Source organism: Euprymna scolopes, chromosome 15, assembly GCF_053919585.1.
Source record: "Euprymna scolopes isolate OS-2025 chromosome 15, ASM5391958v1, whole genome shotgun sequence".
NCBI classification, from domain to species: domain Eukaryota; kingdom Metazoa; phylum Mollusca; class Cephalopoda; order Sepiida; family Sepiolidae; genus Euprymna; species Euprymna scolopes.
In genome coordinates, this window is record NC_136496.1 from 88,050,813 (window position 1) to 88,070,646 (window position 19,834).

Genomic DNA, 19,834 nt, shown 5'->3' on the forward strand with positions numbered 1-19,834 from the left:
GCACAGTGAATGAGGCATAAAAAATATAACTGTTCAGCATTTGTGCCCCCCCCCTTTATTTAACCCTAAAAGTCCCCAGGGGATGTCAAATCCTGGTGAAAATGAACAAACTGCAGTTTTAGGCCTTAACATATGTAAATTTGAGTTCTGCACCATGCAAAAAAAAAAGTGACTAAGTCCTTCATTCACCCCCCCCCCTCCCATTTAGCCCCAAAAGTTCCCAAGGGCATATTTAAATTTGAGTTCAGCACAATGCAAAACTGCTAAGTAGACATACACAGAAAATTTTGGACAAATATGGTAAAATAGTCCCAAAAATGGAGTGTTTTTATTAGCCTTGAAAGAGCCCCTGAGGTACACCCAAGAGTTATCGCAAAGTATAGACTAACAAAATTATATAGAAATTAGTTACTTTTCAGAAAGTTTCATAAAAATCCAAGGCATCAATTTTTTTCTTAATAAGCACAAGTGTCAGTTTCAGCCATTTTAATCCAAAAGGCACCCCTAGGGAATGCAACTGGAGTTTTCCTGGAAAATCCGTTCTGTTACTTTCTTTACTCATCTCATGTTTAATGTTTGTGCAAAATTTCAAGGCGTAGTTATTTAGAAAAGTACGAATGGACAAGGGTGAAAATGTTTTAAATGGAAGGAAAATAGATAGAACCCAAAAAAATGTATGTGCTTTTCAAAGACAAATTTAAAGTCATTCTATTCGCTTGTTAGATTTTGGTCATAGGATTCCCTATCAACATACATTTGTAAGGAGTATGTGTGGGTGCAAAAGGTGGGACAGATAAATAGACGAGTGTAAGGTTTTAAACAAATATTGAACGCTGAATGACTTGTGTTTGGAATTAAATGTTTGTTTGTTTTTTTTTTTTTGTTTTTTTTGTTTACTATTTCCAGAAATCGTTAATATCTATTTCTAATAATCAAACCAGAGATTCTGGCACCACCAGAAAACGAGTTTATTGATAGACCTTATTCATAATGCTTCCATCTGATGATGAAAAAAAAAAAAAAAGACAAAATAGGAAGTGGGAGGGCACTTTATTAATTTTTTAAAAAATTTTATAACAAAGGGGTTTCATAGCTCAGTTGATAGTGCCGAGTGTCAATTATTTTTATTCATATATATTTTAATTTGTACAAATTTCATATTTATTAGAGTGCCAATCCTCTATTACATTGTACCTAACATATACAGTTTTTTCAAGTTATATAAAAAAAAAAAAAAAAAAAAAGACTTGGGTGCCATCAGCTAGAATCGAAACCAAAACATTTAGCATACCGGCCTAAGTGGTTACCGTTTGAGCCATCAAAAGATGGATAAGAAAACTAAAAATTAAGTGACTTTAAGCTGTAACTATTTGTTACGCTGAAATAATAGGTTTAGTTGGCTTGCTCCTGCCACAATCAATTTTTTTTTTTTTTTTTTTTTTTTTTTTTTTTTTAAATTGTGACCTCTTAGCAGTTATTTTTACCAGCTAAACACCAAATTAAATTCCTTCCACAGGTCAAAATCCCTATATATAGTTTCAAGTCTTTAGACCAAAAATTGAAAAGAGTTTGGTAGAGACGGTGACTATTATATATATATATACTTATTTGTAGTATTCCGAATTTTACTGGGTTTATATAATTGAAAATTCAGTAATCGACATGTTTGAATTTGTCCAAATAGTCTTGAAACAATTGTAACTTATATATATATATAATAAATAATGGGCATGTGCTTGAACTTTCATCCTTAATACTATATAATTATGCACATTGTAGAAAATATGCATAAATAGAACTGACTGTAATATTTAAAGGAAACTAATCTTTCGATAAGAGACCATAAAAAAACAAGGAAAATATTGTACTTTTTATAAATTATTTTATCTATTTCAAATGAGCAACAAAAAAATCCATTCAGCAGCTATTCAGTTTAATGACATTACATATCCTTATTATAAATCTATTGTAATTTTAAAAAAAATTTTTCATTGAAATTACCTCTGTTGAAAAGTAAAGGTTTTGGTAATTTAACTTTTTTTTTTTTTTTAATTTATTTATTATTTTGTTTTTTAACAATTTTATTTACTAAATGATTTTAATTAGTTACTATTGATTGTGAAGGTATGACATAATATTCTAGATAGTGCATTAATAAACTAAGAAAATTAACTGACATAAAAATTTATATATAATTTTTTTTTTTTTTTTATACAGGAAATGGTTTTGATGACAATCTATGATAAATTTAGAGAACACTTTGTATTTATTTGTTTATTTAGATAATTTGAGGTATTTCTATACAAAATGTAACATTTTTAATTGATAATAATCAAAATCTTCAAATTTCAATAATATAAATTTGCATAAAACGAAAAATTTCTATTTGAGGAATATTTAATGCAAGTGATTATAAAAATTAATTTTGTTTTTGAATGGAGGTAAGGTTCCGAAATATAAACATTGTTTGTAATTTATTAAACTCTATCAGCAGTAATAAATTAAATTCAGATTGTCTTAACCATAGTCTCTAAGAAAGTGGAGTCAAGTTTTTACACTTCATCTCTGTTGCTCTCCCCTTCATCATCCTCGCCTTCCTCATCTTCATCTTCATCTTCATCATCCTCTGGAGGGCGTTCACCCACAAGAACTGTAAACAGAGCCTCACAGCTGAGATCGTCTTGTAAGTCTTCAGGTAGTGGATTGTTATAGAGGTTCACTTCTACTAAATTTGACATGTCACGAAGTAAGTCTGCATCCACATCTACAGAAAAGAAAATTTTATAAAATTTAGTAAGGAGTGTATATAATTTATACAAATTTGATTTATTTCAAAATGCAGTGGAAATCACTAAATTGATGTTAACCAATTTATGCGCAAGAAATATAAAACAATGGATGTGGAGAAAGGAAGTACAGGGTTGAGCAGGTGTTAGTGTGATTGCAGTAAGTTTAAGGATTTTTTTTTTTTTTTTTTTTTTTTTTTTGTCATTACTTACCAGCAGAGCCTTACTACTGTTGACTAAAGGAAAAGTCTGATGCACATTGTTGGCATTGGTTTCCCTGATATTTTTCTAGTCAGAATTTCTAGAAAGACCTCAAGGATTACAGAAAGAACCATGTGAAGGTTGCCAACATCCTAAATAAGTGATTTTTGTGGAGCAAGCTGGATCAGAACTTGAGACACCTAGATTGTCAGTTTGTGTTAGTAATTAGACCACTGTCACCACCCACGCACATAAGTAAAACTGTGAGAATTATGGATATACATTGCATGGACAGAAATTATAAGAATGATATCATGAATGTGTAACAAGTCTTAAAATCGGGTTTAGATCTGACCTCAGAAAGATTTAATCTGGAAAGTAGAGATTTGTGCAGAACGGGAGACTTTGATGATATGGCCACATTGAAGAATGCAAGTTTAGCTCACATGGAAAAGCCAAAGAAAACAGGCAGTAGTAATAATGGCCACAGATAGGTTAGTTTAGAAGTCAATTTTTAAAAGTTGTCTAATGTATGTCATGTCAAACAGATATTACATGAAATATGATTTGAAGTCTTTTCTTTCACAAGGTTGTTGAAATTCATTAAAGCCTTTTTATGGATTTTGTATATTGAAACATGATTGAATACAGAACAGATGTGATAGCAAAATCAACTTATCGTATAGGTGCACCTTTCTTTTCTAGAATATATTGGCTCACATATCTTGTCTTTCAGAAGTTCATGAAAGTTGAAAGACTCAAACAGTAGTGCAAAGCTGTGAATTTCATTTTATTTCTAATCTTGACAATTTTGTCTTTTTTTTTTTGTCTTATAATTTTTTTTCTTTAAAAAAAAAAAAAAAAAAAAAAAAAAAAAATCTATTATATAAAAAGAACTGTCAGTGTGTGTGTGTGGGCCAATTAAAAAATTTTTTTAGTTCACACAAATGTATTCTGTGCCTGGCAATGTTCTTAGATAGGTTTTGTATCAGAATGTCTTGAATAAGTATCAATAATCCAAAAAATCTGAAAGGAACAGGGGATTTTTAAAGTTAACACATTATACAGCCTACACAAGCACGTCCGAGAAGTTTTGTTACTGCACAAGCCGAAAGGCAGGACGTATAAAATCAAAAGGTTCTTTGATATGATGGGTGCATTCGAAATGAATGTTTCTGCTTAGAGCACAACTGAATCATAATACTTGACTTCGCATTTTAAACTTTAATCTAAACTATTATATAAAAATAATATAAAATCAACGGTAAATTCTCTACAGTGCAATGTAAACTACTATGTATTGTGGATTGTCACTGCAAGGAGGCATTTGTAAGCTTCTGCCTGGTTCACCGCTGTGGGTCCCAAACTAGAGCAAGCAATTAATCTGTTTGATTCAAAAATGGTCGATTTCACTGATTCTGATGACAATAAAATATGGGAGGGTGAAACCTTTGATCCTCATTCAATCCCAGTCAACGTTGAGTCTCTCTTCTAGTGTCTGTGTGTGTGTGTATATATTTATTTTATTCCAAACAATGCATATTGCCACTGAAGTATAAAGGGCTACTGTGGTAGAGGTCAGGTTTATAGTAGTGGTGGGATGATCAAGATGTTTGTTCACATTACATTTAAATTTTTGCATATTGGTACTGTTGAGAGCAGGAAAACAATTCTAAAAAAAACAAACAATGCAATTTTGAAGCGATGTAATTTAGTAAAACCTATTAGGCTAAAAATTACTTGTGAGATAAAGACATTAATCTCTTATCTGCACTTATGTGATTTTTAACTCCTTGCCACAAACATATCCGTTTTTTTTAATTTTTTTTATTTTTTATAACTTTTATTACTATTGATAATTTACCACTGCCTCTAATTCAAATCACCCTTAATTATAACCATGATTAAAAAGAAAACATTGGATAACTTGTAGTTATAAGATGTAAGAAAATATAATTGGAGATTTATTTCTGCTTCGAGTCTCTTGAGGGTTTCTTACTAACTCAGCCCCACGTTATGATTTAAGGTGAGTAGAAAATGAATCTTCGGTTTATTTTCAGCTGCTGCATAACTCTAGCTTCACTTTTGTTCTTTAGTCTTGATATTCCATGAGCGATCTTTCTGAGAAAAAGGAAGAATTGCTGTTTTCTAGGTTAGAAGCTCTTACATTTAGCACCTACCATTAGCAAATTTTGATCTTAAAGTATTTTAAGCTCATTGCATCAAGCGGCTTCATACTATTTTGTATCGGAGCGATTTTCATTAAAGCAAGCGAAGCATGGCATACATGGTCCCTCGTGAGTGCACAATGAACGAGGCATCAAAAAAAAAAAATGACTAAGTTCAGCATTTGTCTTTTGGCCCCAAAAGTCCCCAGGAGACATCAAATCCTGGTGAAAATGAACAAACTGTGCAGTTTTAGGCCTTAACATATGTAAATTTGAGTTCTGCATCATGCAAAAAAAAAAAAAAAAAAAAAAAAAGACTCAGGCCATTTAGCCACAAAAGTCCCCAAGGCCTTAACATATTTAAATTTGAAAAAATGCAAAACTGCTAAATAGACACACAGAAAATTTTGGACAAATATGGTAAAATATTCCCCAAAATAGTGTTTTTTATCAGCCCTAAAAAATCCCCTGGGGCACACCCAAGAGTTATCGCAAAGTATAGACGAACAAAATTATATAGAAATCAGTTAGTTACAACTTTTCAGGAAGTTTTATAAAAATCCAACATTAATTTTTTTTTAGTTTTCCTAGGAAATCCCTTCTGTTACTTTTGTACTCTTATTATGTTTCATGTTTTAAAATTCCAAGGCATAGTTATTAAGAAAAGTATGAACAGATAAATGGAAAAGGGTGAATTTACAGGCCCACTCTCCTTTTTTAGGGGACAAAATTAAAAACTCTGCTAAAGCTTCCAGGAAAAGCGTATTCCTTGTTTCATTATGCTGTAATAGAATATCATCCCTTTCCTCTATGGATTTACTAATACAGAAGACTACACACATTCTAGCAGGTCTTAATATATTTTAATTCATGCAAATTACGTATTTATTATTATAGACAATTCTCTATCGATTATTATATTGAACCTAATATATAGTAGTGAGATTAAAACTAAAAAAGAAATATATATATATATATATATATATATATATATATATAACTTGGGTGCTATCAGCTAAAATCAAAACCAAACATACAACTCTCCACTCTCATTTGCGCACATACATACACCTGCTATCCCTCTTTTAAAAGATGGAATCACCTGATCGTCGAAGACAAGGTTCAAGTAAGCAAGAATGTTCGGGCGGTTCAGACTTTTGTAATTTTTAAGATATATATATATATATCCTCTGAGAAGAAGGCATTTCTTTAAAAACACTGGATTAAAGAAATTTTAATATTTCGTATTTGAGTATCCTGTCGAACAATAAATTTGTGTAAAATATAATTGTCTTAAATGGTATTCTTCTATGACAAGCTATATTTCCCATCATGGGTGTATTGAGCTTTTTTGTTTTTTTTGTTTTTTTTTGTTGGAATTACAATATAAATATTAATACTTATATTCATTTTAAGTTTACAGAAGCTTTTGGCTTTTAACACACACACACACACACACACAGATATAATTGGATAATCCATGGGTTAAGGAAATAAATATAATTTTTCTTCATATATTCCTTGTTTCAAAGAATAAATTCTTAACTTAAATATATTTGCATATATTTTAATGTGAATAAAATAAAATACGCATCAAGTGCGCTTGAAACCAATCACAATGTAATGTTAGGAAAATAAACAAATATTTTACTTGTTTGAAATTTATTACAAATTTTGTGATAAATTTCAAACAAGTAAAATATTTGTTTATTTTCCTAATATTACATTGTGATTTGGTTTCAAGCACACTTGATGCGTATTTTATTTTATTCAAATTAAAACAACGTTTCTATTGAACTCTCATTCTTGATATTTTTAATGTATAGAATTTAACTTTAGTCATTAAACTTATATATATATTAGTGAGCACTGCATTCACTGATATCTTGTTTTGGAGAATAGTAATGTCTTGTCTGTCACTGCATTCATTGTATTTTATTGCAATAAACCTTTCTTTATTCATTCTACCATTGTTATTTATTCCATTCAAGTAACAGCCACACATAATTGTAACCCCTTTCCAGGGATGCAACACATTGATAATCTGTCAGATATACTACAAAGAGTTTTCAGTATGATCTTTTTTTTTTTTTTTTTTTTTTTTTTTTTTTACTAATGATTAAAAAAAAAAAAAAAAAAAAAAAAAAAAATCCATCTTGTTCAATGTTAGCATGACATCAGTTTTTTTTTTGTTTTTTTTTTTTTATGGCCTGCCACTTGTCAGCCAGATATGTAATTGACATCTGCTGTCACAAAAACACCTTGGTATTACTTATGTCTGTTTTCTCTAAGATGATTTAATTGGTTAGCTGAATAACAAAAATTTTAACTAATTCAACTTTCTGATGACAAATCTCTCAACATGATCAAATGAACTCTCTCTCTTTTGATTGGTCAATTTCTCATTAAGAAAACAATGCACTATCACTAGCTCCTGCTGCTTTAACATTTGAAGACAAATAAGGTGACATTTAAAAACATGGAGAAAGTATAAATCCACTCGTAAACATTTGATATTGATTTTTAAATCTGGTTTAAACTTTTTCACCAACAATAATGCTGTACTTGCAAAAGTCACTGTCTGTCTGTCGGAAGTTACCATGTGAAGCACATAAACTCAAAATTGCCTTAAGACTTTTTTTTTTTTTTTCTTCAAATTTTAATCAATTTAGATATTAAAACAAAGCTTTTGGGTTCTTTTAAAATATTTTATTAAACTTACTGGATTTATTTATATAAATGAAACAGTGTATGCATGTGCCTGTGTGAAAATATTTAACCGATAAATTCATAACTACTGGTCACATAACATTGAAATTAACAAGAAATAGTGATCATACACCAAAGGTGGTTTATAACAAGTAAAATCTTTGTTTGGATTGATGAATAACACATACAGAAATGTCAGCAAGTTGAAATGCAAAATGTTCATTTCGACTTGCCGACATATTTCTATTAAGAGAGAAAGGTAGTTTGCTTGAAGCATTGCTGGTAAATAAATGTGGAAGAGTATAAGGTTATAGCAATGCAAGGAACCAAGTATTAAAATAATGTGACGTATAGACAAACGAAAGAGAGTCTTGTAGAGCTTGTTTTTTTTGTTTTTTTTTATATCTTCACATATCCATTTATTTTCCAAATCAATCATAAATACAAAACAGTAAAATAGAGTAAGTCTATTTTACTGTTTTATATTTGTGATTGATCTGTAAAATAAATGGATATGCGAAGATATAAAAACAAGTTCTACAAGACCCTCTTTCAGTTTGTCCATTTTTTTTTTTATCCATACGTCACATTATTTTAACATCCAGTCCCCTGCTTTGCTATAACCTTCTTATACTCTTCTACATATTTCTATTACTTTTGCACATGCACAAGATCATTCATAGCTTGAAGTGGTTTAATTTTAAATCTGTTTTGATTTCGATTCTAGCTGATGGCACCCATTGTTCTTCTTTTTAACTTTTGATATTCGTACTAATCTATTTATATTATAAAACTCAAATTGTATTGCTTGGCCATTGAAACTGTGTATCCGGTTTACGATTTCCACTTCCAATAAAAACAAAGCCATAAAAGTTTTTTTGTATTTCTGCGGTTTAAATCTCGTTTTTCAGTAAGTCTCACTTGGCAACGTCTAGCGGACGATGAAAACCAGCCTGGAAAATGCTGAATGAGCTTGTTTACTGAGATACCGAGTGGCAAAAAGAGACGCAAGCGAGCAGACGACAACAAATTGGAAGAAAAAAAGAGGAAAGGGAAGAGTTTCACTGTGCTTTAATCAAGTCTTTATTCTTGTGACAAGGAAAGAAAATGAAATGCTTTCCTTCAACTAGCAGAAACTACTATCATCAGGAAACCATAAGTCCCCCCCAAAAGAAGTATAACCCTAACCCCCTACAATAAATGTAAAATATAAAAAGAAAAAAAAACATATCTTAAAAGAAATCTTTGCAGAAAATGCATTTTAAAAAAAAACAAAAACAAAAATGCAGTCATTGGCTGCTTACAAGAAAAAAAAAATCCTCAAAAATATATCTTTTCTTTGAAAACAAGAATTTTACAAAAAATATATATATATATCCCAAAAATAAAGATTTCAAAAAAATTGTCCTTTATTCCTTAAAACAAAAATACTTTTTCATTAATTCAAACTAAAATAACTTTTCATAAACACAAAAAAAAAAAAAATAGAAAAAAAATAATTGTTCACTAACTAGAACAAAACTTATTACAAAAAAAAGTTGACAATAGAAATAAAACAATTTATTTTTTTGTTTTGTATTGACTTCTGTTCGCTTGATATAATCCGACACTCACGGAAAAACAGGATTTAAACTGCAGAAGTACTTTTTTTTTTTTTTTTTTTTTTTTTTTTTTAACACTTCTAAAACCAAAAATAATTTTTTAAAAATTTGTTTGCATTACAAATAAAAAAAAAAAATCCTGCATAAGTGTTTTACTTTTTACATTTAAAATAAAATACATAAATGTTTTCATAATTTGACGGTTAATGTTAAAACTAAAATAGTTAAAGTTGGAATCGTTTTCAAACTAAAAAAACAAAACAAATGCTTTTCTAATGTAAAATAAAAAAAAAAATTGTATGTTTTTTGCATCCCAAATTATTTATATACAATGATTTTATTTGTATTTTTAATTGCAGGTTGGGATCGTTTTCAAACAAAAATAAAAAAAAAAAAGCAAATGTTTTTCTAAGGTAAAAAAAAAAAACTACTTGGATAATTTACATATTTTTAAAAAATATTTTTGTTTTTTACGACTTAACCCAGCATATTTTACCTCCTAAAAAGAAATCAAAATTTTTTTTTTTTTTCTGGCTAAAACGTTATTTCAACAGCTTTTAAAGCTAATACAAAAGAAAGAATTTTTAAAAAATAATTAAAATTTAACATTCCCCCCCCCCCCGCTATATTCATGAAAATTTATTTATTTTTTTTTTAATTGCAATTTTCCTCGATTTAGCTCTATTGAGCAAGGAACAAAACCTGGTTAGCTAGTCTTTATTTTCATCTTTTATTTTTTTGCACAGGACTTTACTGTATAAGCATGCAGCAAAGTCCCAACTTTGACCGTGACCTCGAAAATGGTGTGCACCATCTCTAGGTCAGAGACCATTATCATGCCAGTTTTGGTCATGATCAGTCCAGTTATGTGAGCTGTAAGAGAGTTGTTCATACACACACACACACACACACATATATGAACACTACTACTTATATATATATATATATATATGTTCGTATGTTTATTATAAAGGTACTTCAAAAATTCCTTACTTGTTATTGAGTTGCTTTCAGCACTCAGAAATTGGAGTTTTGAAAATTTGTAAGTCACACTTGGTAGGCGAGTAAAATTGTTGTATGAAATGTCCAGCATCTCCAGATTTGTCAACTCCTTCAGTTCATCTGGCAAATTTGAGAACTTGTTTCTTCGTAAATACAATTCTGAAAATAAAACAAATGTAACCACTTTAAAACTTAACAAAATAATTGACATGTAAAACTTTTAGAAGATTTTTTGATGCTACTTTGTTATTAGAGCAGAATTGGAAAATCGAAAAATTAAATTGCAAGTAAAACCGAAAGTATCTACTTTATTGTCATGTTGTTCATGTAATGAAATTATCCAAAAGTTATGAAATACGATAAGGTAGAAAATTAATTATTAATGAAAATTGTTTTCAAAGACAGCAAAAATTGAGTTTGACTCATGATGAGGAAGGTAATTATTTTTTTAAATCTTAGGTCAATTTAGCAAAACTCAATTTTCACTAACTGTCTTTGAGAACTGTTTTCATTAATCATTAATTTTCTATTTCAGTTTTTCATATTTATTGAATATGTTCATTACTGCAACATGACAATTAAGTAGATACCATTGGGTTTTTCTTGAAATTCAATATTTCAATTTTCCAATTTCGCTCTAATAATGACTATGGCTATGACAAGAGAATATTCTTTTCATTGTTTTGACTCTCAAGTATATCAGTTGCTATCTTATATGCTTTTATATAGTGTAGTGGTTCTCGGTTGATTAACTGTGTCTAACTGTGTCAGATATATACTCGAGAGTCAAAACAATGATAGGAACATTCTGTTGTCATAGCCCTAATAATGACATTGAGTAGCCTGCTAGTGATTTATATATGAAAAATGAAATCACAGACGTAATTCTATGATTTTTATAAGATTATTTTAAAAATATATCTAGGTAGCTAGTGTGACCACTGGTGAAGCTTTTTGGTGGAGGGTGTATACTTGTTATTACTAAAACAATCTAATATTCTGTTTGTAAATAGAAAGAATTTGCTTTCTCTTTGAATTTCTGATTCAGACAGCCTCATCATTATTATTGTTATTTATTTTTCTTTAAGTCATTAGTATCAGTAACATGCTGGGAATTTTGAAGTGAACTGTTTATTCAATCTGCTCAAAGCTGTCTACTGAATCTCACTCCATGCAGTCAGATATATTGTATCTCTGTCTCTACTACTATATAAAAGTCACTTTGTGCGTGTGTGAGTTCCTTCCTCATAGGTTTAGCCGTTTCAGAACCTATCTTTGGCAAATTTCACACAAAGCTAATTTATATGTCTGGCAATGTTCTTAGATATGTTTTGTACAGAAATTCATCAAATAAGTATCAAAAATCGAAACAAATCCGATCTTAAAAATAGTCTTTCTCACTTATAGATAAAAAAGAATAATTTTTACAGGGGAATATTTTATGTTACACAGTCCAAGGGAAGTAATAAAATTTCAGCAAATTATTTCTTCTAAAAAAAAAACAGATTTATTATAATCTCTAGATATAGCTTAGTGGTAGAGTGTTCAACTACAGATCGAATGATCCTCTGTTCAAACCCGAGTGTACCTCACCATTTTATTTTAATTTTTTTTCTTATTAATGAGTTCAATTTATGATAAAAGAAGTACCATTTAAAAGCGCAGCAAATCATTTATTCGTTTGCATATTTTAAAACTAAACATTAATTAGAAGTGACTTTTTCAGGGCATTCATCATCAAGCCCAAATATCAACTGATGTGATATTGTAAACAAACGCAGATGGAATTTGATGGAAGACATTATCATTTTTATTTTTTTATTTATTTTTTTTTTGCGAATTAGTCCACTGGGCAAATTATTCCTCGTAATATATAATAAATAATCAATAGAGGATTGATTCTATAATAATACATACATAATCTGTATAAATTAAAATATGTTTAAGCATATTGTAAGAGACTGGGCAATGCTGGGCTACCAGCTAGTATATTAAAAAATAAAAATCAGGTAACATATCATCTAAAGGTAAGAAAAAAAAAATTAAATCAAAGTTATTGGTATGAAAATCTGAAATTGATAAATCATCACCAGCCAGTATCTGGTCAACATAGATTACAAAGAATGGTCGATCTATGACTTGTAGTTGCAGTTTGGTAGTTGTGTAATAATATTGAGATCCAAGTATAAAGATAGGGTCAGTATGATAAATTTCCACATAAAATTAAGTAGAAAATTTTCGGTCATAAGACATCAGTGGACACTAGAAACTGCAGGAGTGAGCTGGAGTTGCTGGCTGGAGAGGGGAGTCTCAGAAGGCAGACAGTAGTAGAGAATGAAGTGTGCAAAAAGGAAGTTTGAGGTGGTTAGCTCTGAAAAGGGCTGTTTGAACTACTGCTGAGACTTTTTGGCTGCTGGGCTCGGATGACTTCACTGGGAGCATCAAAACCGGCTTAAGGTTTTTTTGTTTTGTTTTGTTTTCTTTTGCAGAGAAAGTGCTCCTTTTATGAAAGAGTGCTGATGTTACAGATGATGGTGCCAGAAAATAAACAAATGGCTAATATTAATTTACAACCAAACTTCTTACAGTTTTAGGTATTTATTGACCTAGTCTATATTAATTTCAGTTCAAAATTAAGTCCTATTTTTGTTTAGTTGCAAAATGTCAAGTTTTATGTGTGTGTTCTTTTGATTGTGATAAAAACAAAACAGAAGTCGTTAGCATGAATACCCAGAGACTTCAAGGATTGTTGGTCACATGTCTCTTTCTGCTGACAAGCTTAGCGATTGTTTGTTTATTAAGTGGAAACGATGATCTGACATACACCACAATAGATCTTTCTATTTTCACTGAGTTATTAAAGAAAGCAGTTGAATTTAGATAGCTGCTCCTCTCCCCTCTCTCAGGTGATGTTGTTTTATGTGTATACATACATGTAAAAAAAAAAAAAAAAAAAAAACCTTAGAGATTGTTCAAACGGTGTTTTCTTTTTTTTTTTCAAATGTAAAAAAAAAAAATGTTTGCAACAACAAAAAAAAAAGATATTTGCAACAACGGAAAGAAAAAAAAAAATGTTTGCAACAACAGAAAGAAAAAAAGAAATATTTGCAACAACGGAGAGAAGAAAAAAATGGAAATTCAACTATCACTTACCGCTACAACTACAGAAATTCGACCGGCAGATTCTGTTGATGAAGTAAACGCACTGTGGGGATTGAAAAACATCCTAGAAACATATTCTCTCTCTTTGCTAGAGTTAATAATTGTTTCTCGTAAGTTTTATAGACTAGCGAGGGGTACCCGGCATTGCCCGGGTGTTTGTAGGTGTGTGTAAAAAAAAAACCCGAAATGTGAAAAAAAAAACAGGTGCCCGTGAAAAAAAAACGAAGCCTTGACGACGCGCAGTTGGAAAATAGTAAAGTGTGAAAAAAAAAACAGGTGTGCGTTTTTGATTGACGTGATGGCGATAGCTATTCAGCAGTTAGCATTTTATGCGGGACAGTTTTTAATGAGGTCAATAAATCGGTTTGTTTGTTTTTAAAAACCCGCTCCCTGTTTATTAGGGGGAGTGTCTCGTCTCGAAATGAAAGCTACCGTCTGATATGACGAAGTCGACATTGACCAAACGTTACTTAGCTCTCTAGAGACCACTGGCTTTCGGCCAGTGATTAGAGTAGAGTTTCGCTTTTTTTTATACCGAAAACCGAATCTAACGCGTGCCGATGCGGGAAATGTCAAATAATTAACGTTTGAAAGTCAATAAAATTAAATAGATAGGCGAGCTCCGTGGTTAACTGTGAGATATTACAATTTATAGATGATATAAAAAGTTTTAAGAAGTTGTGAACCGAGCGAGCGCTTCTCTGAAAGAAGCCTTTTGTGGACATTGAGGAAAAGCGTACATACATACATACATACATTTTCACTTTTATATATATAGATATATTTATCCTTTTGTTTAAAAATTATTTTTAACTAGCAGGACCTGTTAAGCAGCGTTGCCCGGTGTTAGTATGCCCCGCACGTCTGCGTAAAAAATTAAAGTACTTCTGTTGTCCAACCATCAACCTTCTCATGTTAAGAACTGCTTTCGGAATAAACATCCCATTTTGTAATTGTTTCTCATAAGTTTTATATGAGATGTATTTATCTTTTTGTTTCAGAATTATTTTAAATGATTTATTTATGGCAAATTGGAGGGGCGAGCATCTTTTTATTTCTACGTGGACAAACAAATTGGATAGCTACTACCTCCCCTCATAAGGGAGGATTTGAGTGTTATATGCCCATATATGTATGCTGTGAAAAAAGAAAATCACAAAGAGATTTTTAAAACAACAGCAGAGAGAATAGGAAATGGGAACTTCGAATGCCATTTCACCACTACGACTACAGAAATTCGGCCAACTGATTCTGCCAACAAAGTGGATTCACTTGGGGGATTTTTTTTTTTAATGGAAATCGCCCCAGAGAAGGCATGAAACCTTTGATGTAAGAAAGATATTTATCATAAATACAAGAAATGCCTATTTGTCTTAGTGTTGTAAAGACCAAGAGGAAAACAGCAGAAAGAGAGTTTCACAAGTCGATAGTTCTTGGAAAGAAGCTGAATTAAACTGAGGTATTAAAACTGAATTGATGGAGACGACTAGACCAACGCTACAACCGGCCCTCAACTTGCAAACTTACTAGGATAAGTTTGTACATCCAGCGTCTGTTATTTCCTAAATGGTAATCCATCTAAGAACTGATTAAGCTCAACATTGCTTAACTTGAGCATGTTGACTGGATTATAGCCATATATAGTTATTGACTTATTTCCAGAAAATATTGCCAATGCCGGCTTCATACTTTGAACAAATTGACGACCACGCCACAAAGAACTTAGAAAACGGGTCAAAACAGCAATAAATATGTGCACATATTTCGTACACAACAAAATTGGTTTTTAATATGCATGGATTCATGTGACAGCTGGAACAGTTTAACAAATAATAATAATCGTCCAAGCCATAACTGAAAGCATCGCTTCTGTAAATTAGACATTTATTTTATCTTTAGGCAGATATTAAAAAAAAACATTACTTTATTTATTTATTTATTTATTTTTTTTTTTCATTTTCACCCTGAACAAAACATTTTGCCACTTGTAACACAAGGGGTTACTATTTGGGATTGTGTTTAATAGGGTACCGTGGAGAGTTGGGCAGCGAGATGTCTGCTCACATTACATATAAACTTTTGCAGGTTAGTATAGATAGGGGTATAGGAAACAGGAAGGGAATTCCAAAGTTTAGCAGTCTGAGGGAAGAAACAATTAGAGTAGAAGACTTTCCAGCATCTACAGATCTTAACAGTATTGGAGTGGGATTTTGCTACTTATTGGGTTAGTCAAGGATATTTACGTCGAGGGGGCATTACTGCTATGAGTATCGACCATACCATTAAAGTACATGTAAAACACACAGAGATGCAACATTGCAGCAATTGGACCATTGTAATAGAAGTAATAGTATAGTTTCAGCTTCAGGTAGATACTAAATCTAGATTAGTAATAGAAGTAATAGTATAGTTTAAACTTCAGACAGACAGATGCAAAAATCTCCATTAGTAATAGAAGTAATAGTAGTTTCATGCAGATACCAAATCTTATGAATTAGTTATGAATTATCGTCATATAAAGATTTGGTTCAGACGTATACTCCTATTTAACTTGGTTATCATGGCTTTTAATTGGATGTTTCATGATATTATACACTAGTCTTCTAATTCGTTTTGCAATATAATGCCTTCTTTTCAGCTAACGTTTTTATTTCAGATTTTTTCGCTGGACTTGAAAAATTTGATATATCGTTAATATATGAGGGTTGTTCCAAAAGTAAGGCCTTCTAAAAAGGTTGGAGTTTGGCCGATAGTGCGAGATCCATTAGATGTTCTTTTTTTCGGACTCTGTCTAAGAGTGAGAGACTAGTTGTTTATTTTATTTTTATGAAGTAAACAATTAGCTTTTCATATTTATCTTTTATTCATTTTTGTATTTTGTTTTGTTAATCTTTCTCCTCTCTATATTTAGTTTAAATGGTATATTTACAATGTTCTATCACTGAATAACACTCAGGGTCTTTTGTTTATGCTTTTTTTTTTTTCTTATTTTTCATCATACTAATTCTATGCGATTTTATATCTATTTTTATAAAGTGTATATGTTTATATATTTGCATGTACAGGATTCACTCCTAAACTAATTATCTGGTGCTATTAGATCAGGTTGCCTGAAGATACTGGACCTAAAACGGAACCAAACATTGATGTAATTGTTTTTTTTTTCTTTCTCTTTTGCAAAACTCAATCATGTTCTACAAAATAAAAAAAATAAAAAAACAACAATTTTCCTCTATAAAACAACCAAACCAAACTAAACACCATAAATAAATATTTGAAGATATAAAAAACTTCAAGCATAAAAACGTTTTCTAAAATTACTGAATTCGGCATTAAATAACCTGAAAAGGTTGATATGCTGTTAAACAAAATAACCAACCCAATACTAAAATTAATTAACTAATCATTATGCATTTTGAAACATAACTGCCAGTCGTAAGAGATATGAATACGAATATGAAACTATATACAGGGTAACCCGGATATAAGATACTTCTCCTGTGCCTCTCTTATATCAGGGTTTCTTATGTTCGGGTTATACTGTACATTAACACAGGCTCTAATTTGGGACCAGAGAAAATCTCTCTTATATCCGTTTATCCTTATCTTGGGGTCTCTTATATCCGGATTTTGCATTTTATGTAAAATGAGTTAAAAATGTGTGGAAGCCCTTTTTCTTTTTTTTTTTTTTTTACATAAGAGTCACTCCTTATTAAGGATCAGAGGTCACTCAAGGATAAGGGTTAATGAGTATACAGTAGTCGATGGGACAATATCATAGTAATTGTTAGTAGTGGAAATTTGATAAATTGGATTACTTAAGGAGGGCGGCTCATCAAGAACTTGTTTACATTGGACTTGAAGACAACCATATTGTAGTCAGATGGAAAGCAAGGAAATGAAATTCTACAGGCGTGCATGGAATCTATGTTTAGGTTTAGGCACAGATAAAGAGTTGGGGAAATTATCGACAGTGGTTTCAGCTAAACAAGTGTTTTTTGTGAAAGTTTGGCAAGGCGGGGGGGGCATAGATTAAAGCTCAGACGAGCACTTACCATGAAAATAATGATAGAGGAGAGACAGGCTTATAACGTTTCTTCTGTGAGAAAGAGGTTGCATGCAGGGAAAAGAAAAGGGCATCCCCAACTAGGCTACGAAATCTATTTTGAACTCTGTCAAGACAAGATAAGGTGCTTTTAGCAGCTCCTGCCCAGATGTGACAACAGTACTCCATCCTAGGACGTACTAGGCTTTTATACAGGTAGAGAATTGCATCGGCAGGAAAATATCTACTGAAGCAGTAGAATAAGAATTGAAATACCTCTGATTTTTGTGAAACAGATATTAGGCATAAATTAATACTTCCCAAATTTCAGTTTCTTTGAGGTATTTTTAAGGGTCTTTAAGGGCTATAATATGGGAAAAACCTCTAATTTAAAAATTCAAATGTTTCAAATTTGTATTGACTTTAATCCATAGTCATTAGTAGGGCTATGACACACACTCGTGAGTCAAAAGAATGAAAAGAATATGCTGTTGTCCTAGCCCTAGTCATTAGATACCAATTAAGTTAGATTCTCTGAATTTTAATTTCTTCATGAATTTCCTTATTTTTACACATTTTCTAAAATCAAATCATATAATGGACTTTGATCAAAATTGGAACAAAGATTCGAGAACTAAGGTTTCGGTAGCATTATGTGTTGATTTTAATCTTCCTAATGGGACATAAAAGTTGTGCAAAACTGTTTTGTCCAAGAATGTAATTTTATCTACCCAGGGACAAGTACTTTCCTAGTTGTGTATATATTTGTTTGATTCAACTGTTGATTCTTATAGAGTTTTCCAGACAATCATGGTCTGGTGACATCTTAGTCATAAACATGTGCTTATTTATTCAAATTTATTTATAATTCTACTTGCAGAAGCATCTGTTGAATCTCTTTTTTTTTCTTAGTATGCGGGGGACAAGAACAAGTGATTATGAAGCTGTCAAGCATTGCTTGATTTAGTATTTAAGCGTCAGTGGAATGTGCCTTGTTTGGGGTAAACAAAAATAAACAAAAAATTAAAAAGAGAATTTAAATCAAATTTTCTCTTGTGGTATATCTACTCTACAGATAATAATAAACTCTTCCACTTACTATAAAGGGTGCATGTAATAATTGAAACCTATGAAATATTTTGTAATGGTGTAAACTGGGAGAGGTATAGGACATAATAATGAGTGAGTATCCTGCTATCACCTGTAAATATGATTTGTTTAATAGAGTGACTCTCCTCGGAAATATTGTAGGAATTTATGATATTGATTAAAATCAACTAATAATAATCAGAAAACAGCATCAGGTATTGGCAGATAGTTTGATCATATTGAATTTATATGTGGCATACTTGTTTCTATTGCTATGCTTTTTTTTCTGGAGGGTAAAAGCGTCTATTTTATAAATATCTAAACTAAAAGAGCAAATGAGAAATGTCAACACTTACTAAAAGAATAAGAGTTATCCTCCTTAGGCTATTTTTCTTTTTAGGTGCATATTTAAGAATATCTTCATATTAATATGGGCATTAAGAAAATAATACAGTTGAAACACAAGATGAATTGTTGCAATAATTTTTCAGAAGAATGTATTTGACAACACCAAACACAAATATAAATTCAGGAATGTCATCAGCTGAACTTATTTTTATAAGAAAAAATTTTTTTTTTTTTTTAATTTTCTTCCTTCGAAGATTGTAATGTTGGGTATCGGGCAGCCAAACCAACTGCCAACAGTGCCCTGCTTTTTATTGAAACCAACCGAGAGCTCTTTTTAGTATCCTTGTTGTTCCCTTAAGTGCAATTGTCTGGATTTCTTTTGCACTTGGTTCACCAGGAATATTAGTTAAGTAGGACTTCAGGTTCTTCTTCATAAGCCCTGTGACATCTATAATAACTGGTATGAGTGATATCTCTATAAGATTCCAGTTTCTTTTCATATCATACATGAGACCTTGGTATTTGGTCTGTTTCTCCCTTTCAGCTCTGTTCAGTCCTCCATCATTAGGAACACTCACTTCAACCAAGGTCGCAACTCTATCTAACTTATTCCATATAACTATGTCAGGTTTCACAGCAGTATTTTCAAGGTAGGTGGCTGTAGGGATTACATGGTCGTAATGTATGGTATATAAGTCATTTCCAACTGTTCTTTCAGGTTGA

The 19,834-nt window shown here is 31.0% G+C and overlaps 1 protein-coding gene across 1 annotated transcript in view; it reads right to left on the reverse strand.

The window, feature by feature from the left end:
• Nucleotides 1-1,031: 1,031 nt before the first annotated feature.
• Nucleotides 1,032-19,834, reverse strand: part of LOC145293961 (leucine-rich repeat-containing protein 40-like) — a 38,388-nt gene continuing 19,585 nt past the window's right edge. The window contains exons 3-4 of the mRNA XM_080140833.1: nt 10,459-10,626; nt 1,032-2,764 (exon numbers count right to left, since the gene is read on the reverse strand). Of these exons, the coding sequence (XP_079996959.1) occupies nt 2,553-2,764; nt 10,459-10,626 (380 nt within the window). The 3' untranslated portion in view covers nt 1,032-2,552. The remainder of the gene's footprint in view (nt 2,765-10,458; nt 10,627-19,834) is intronic.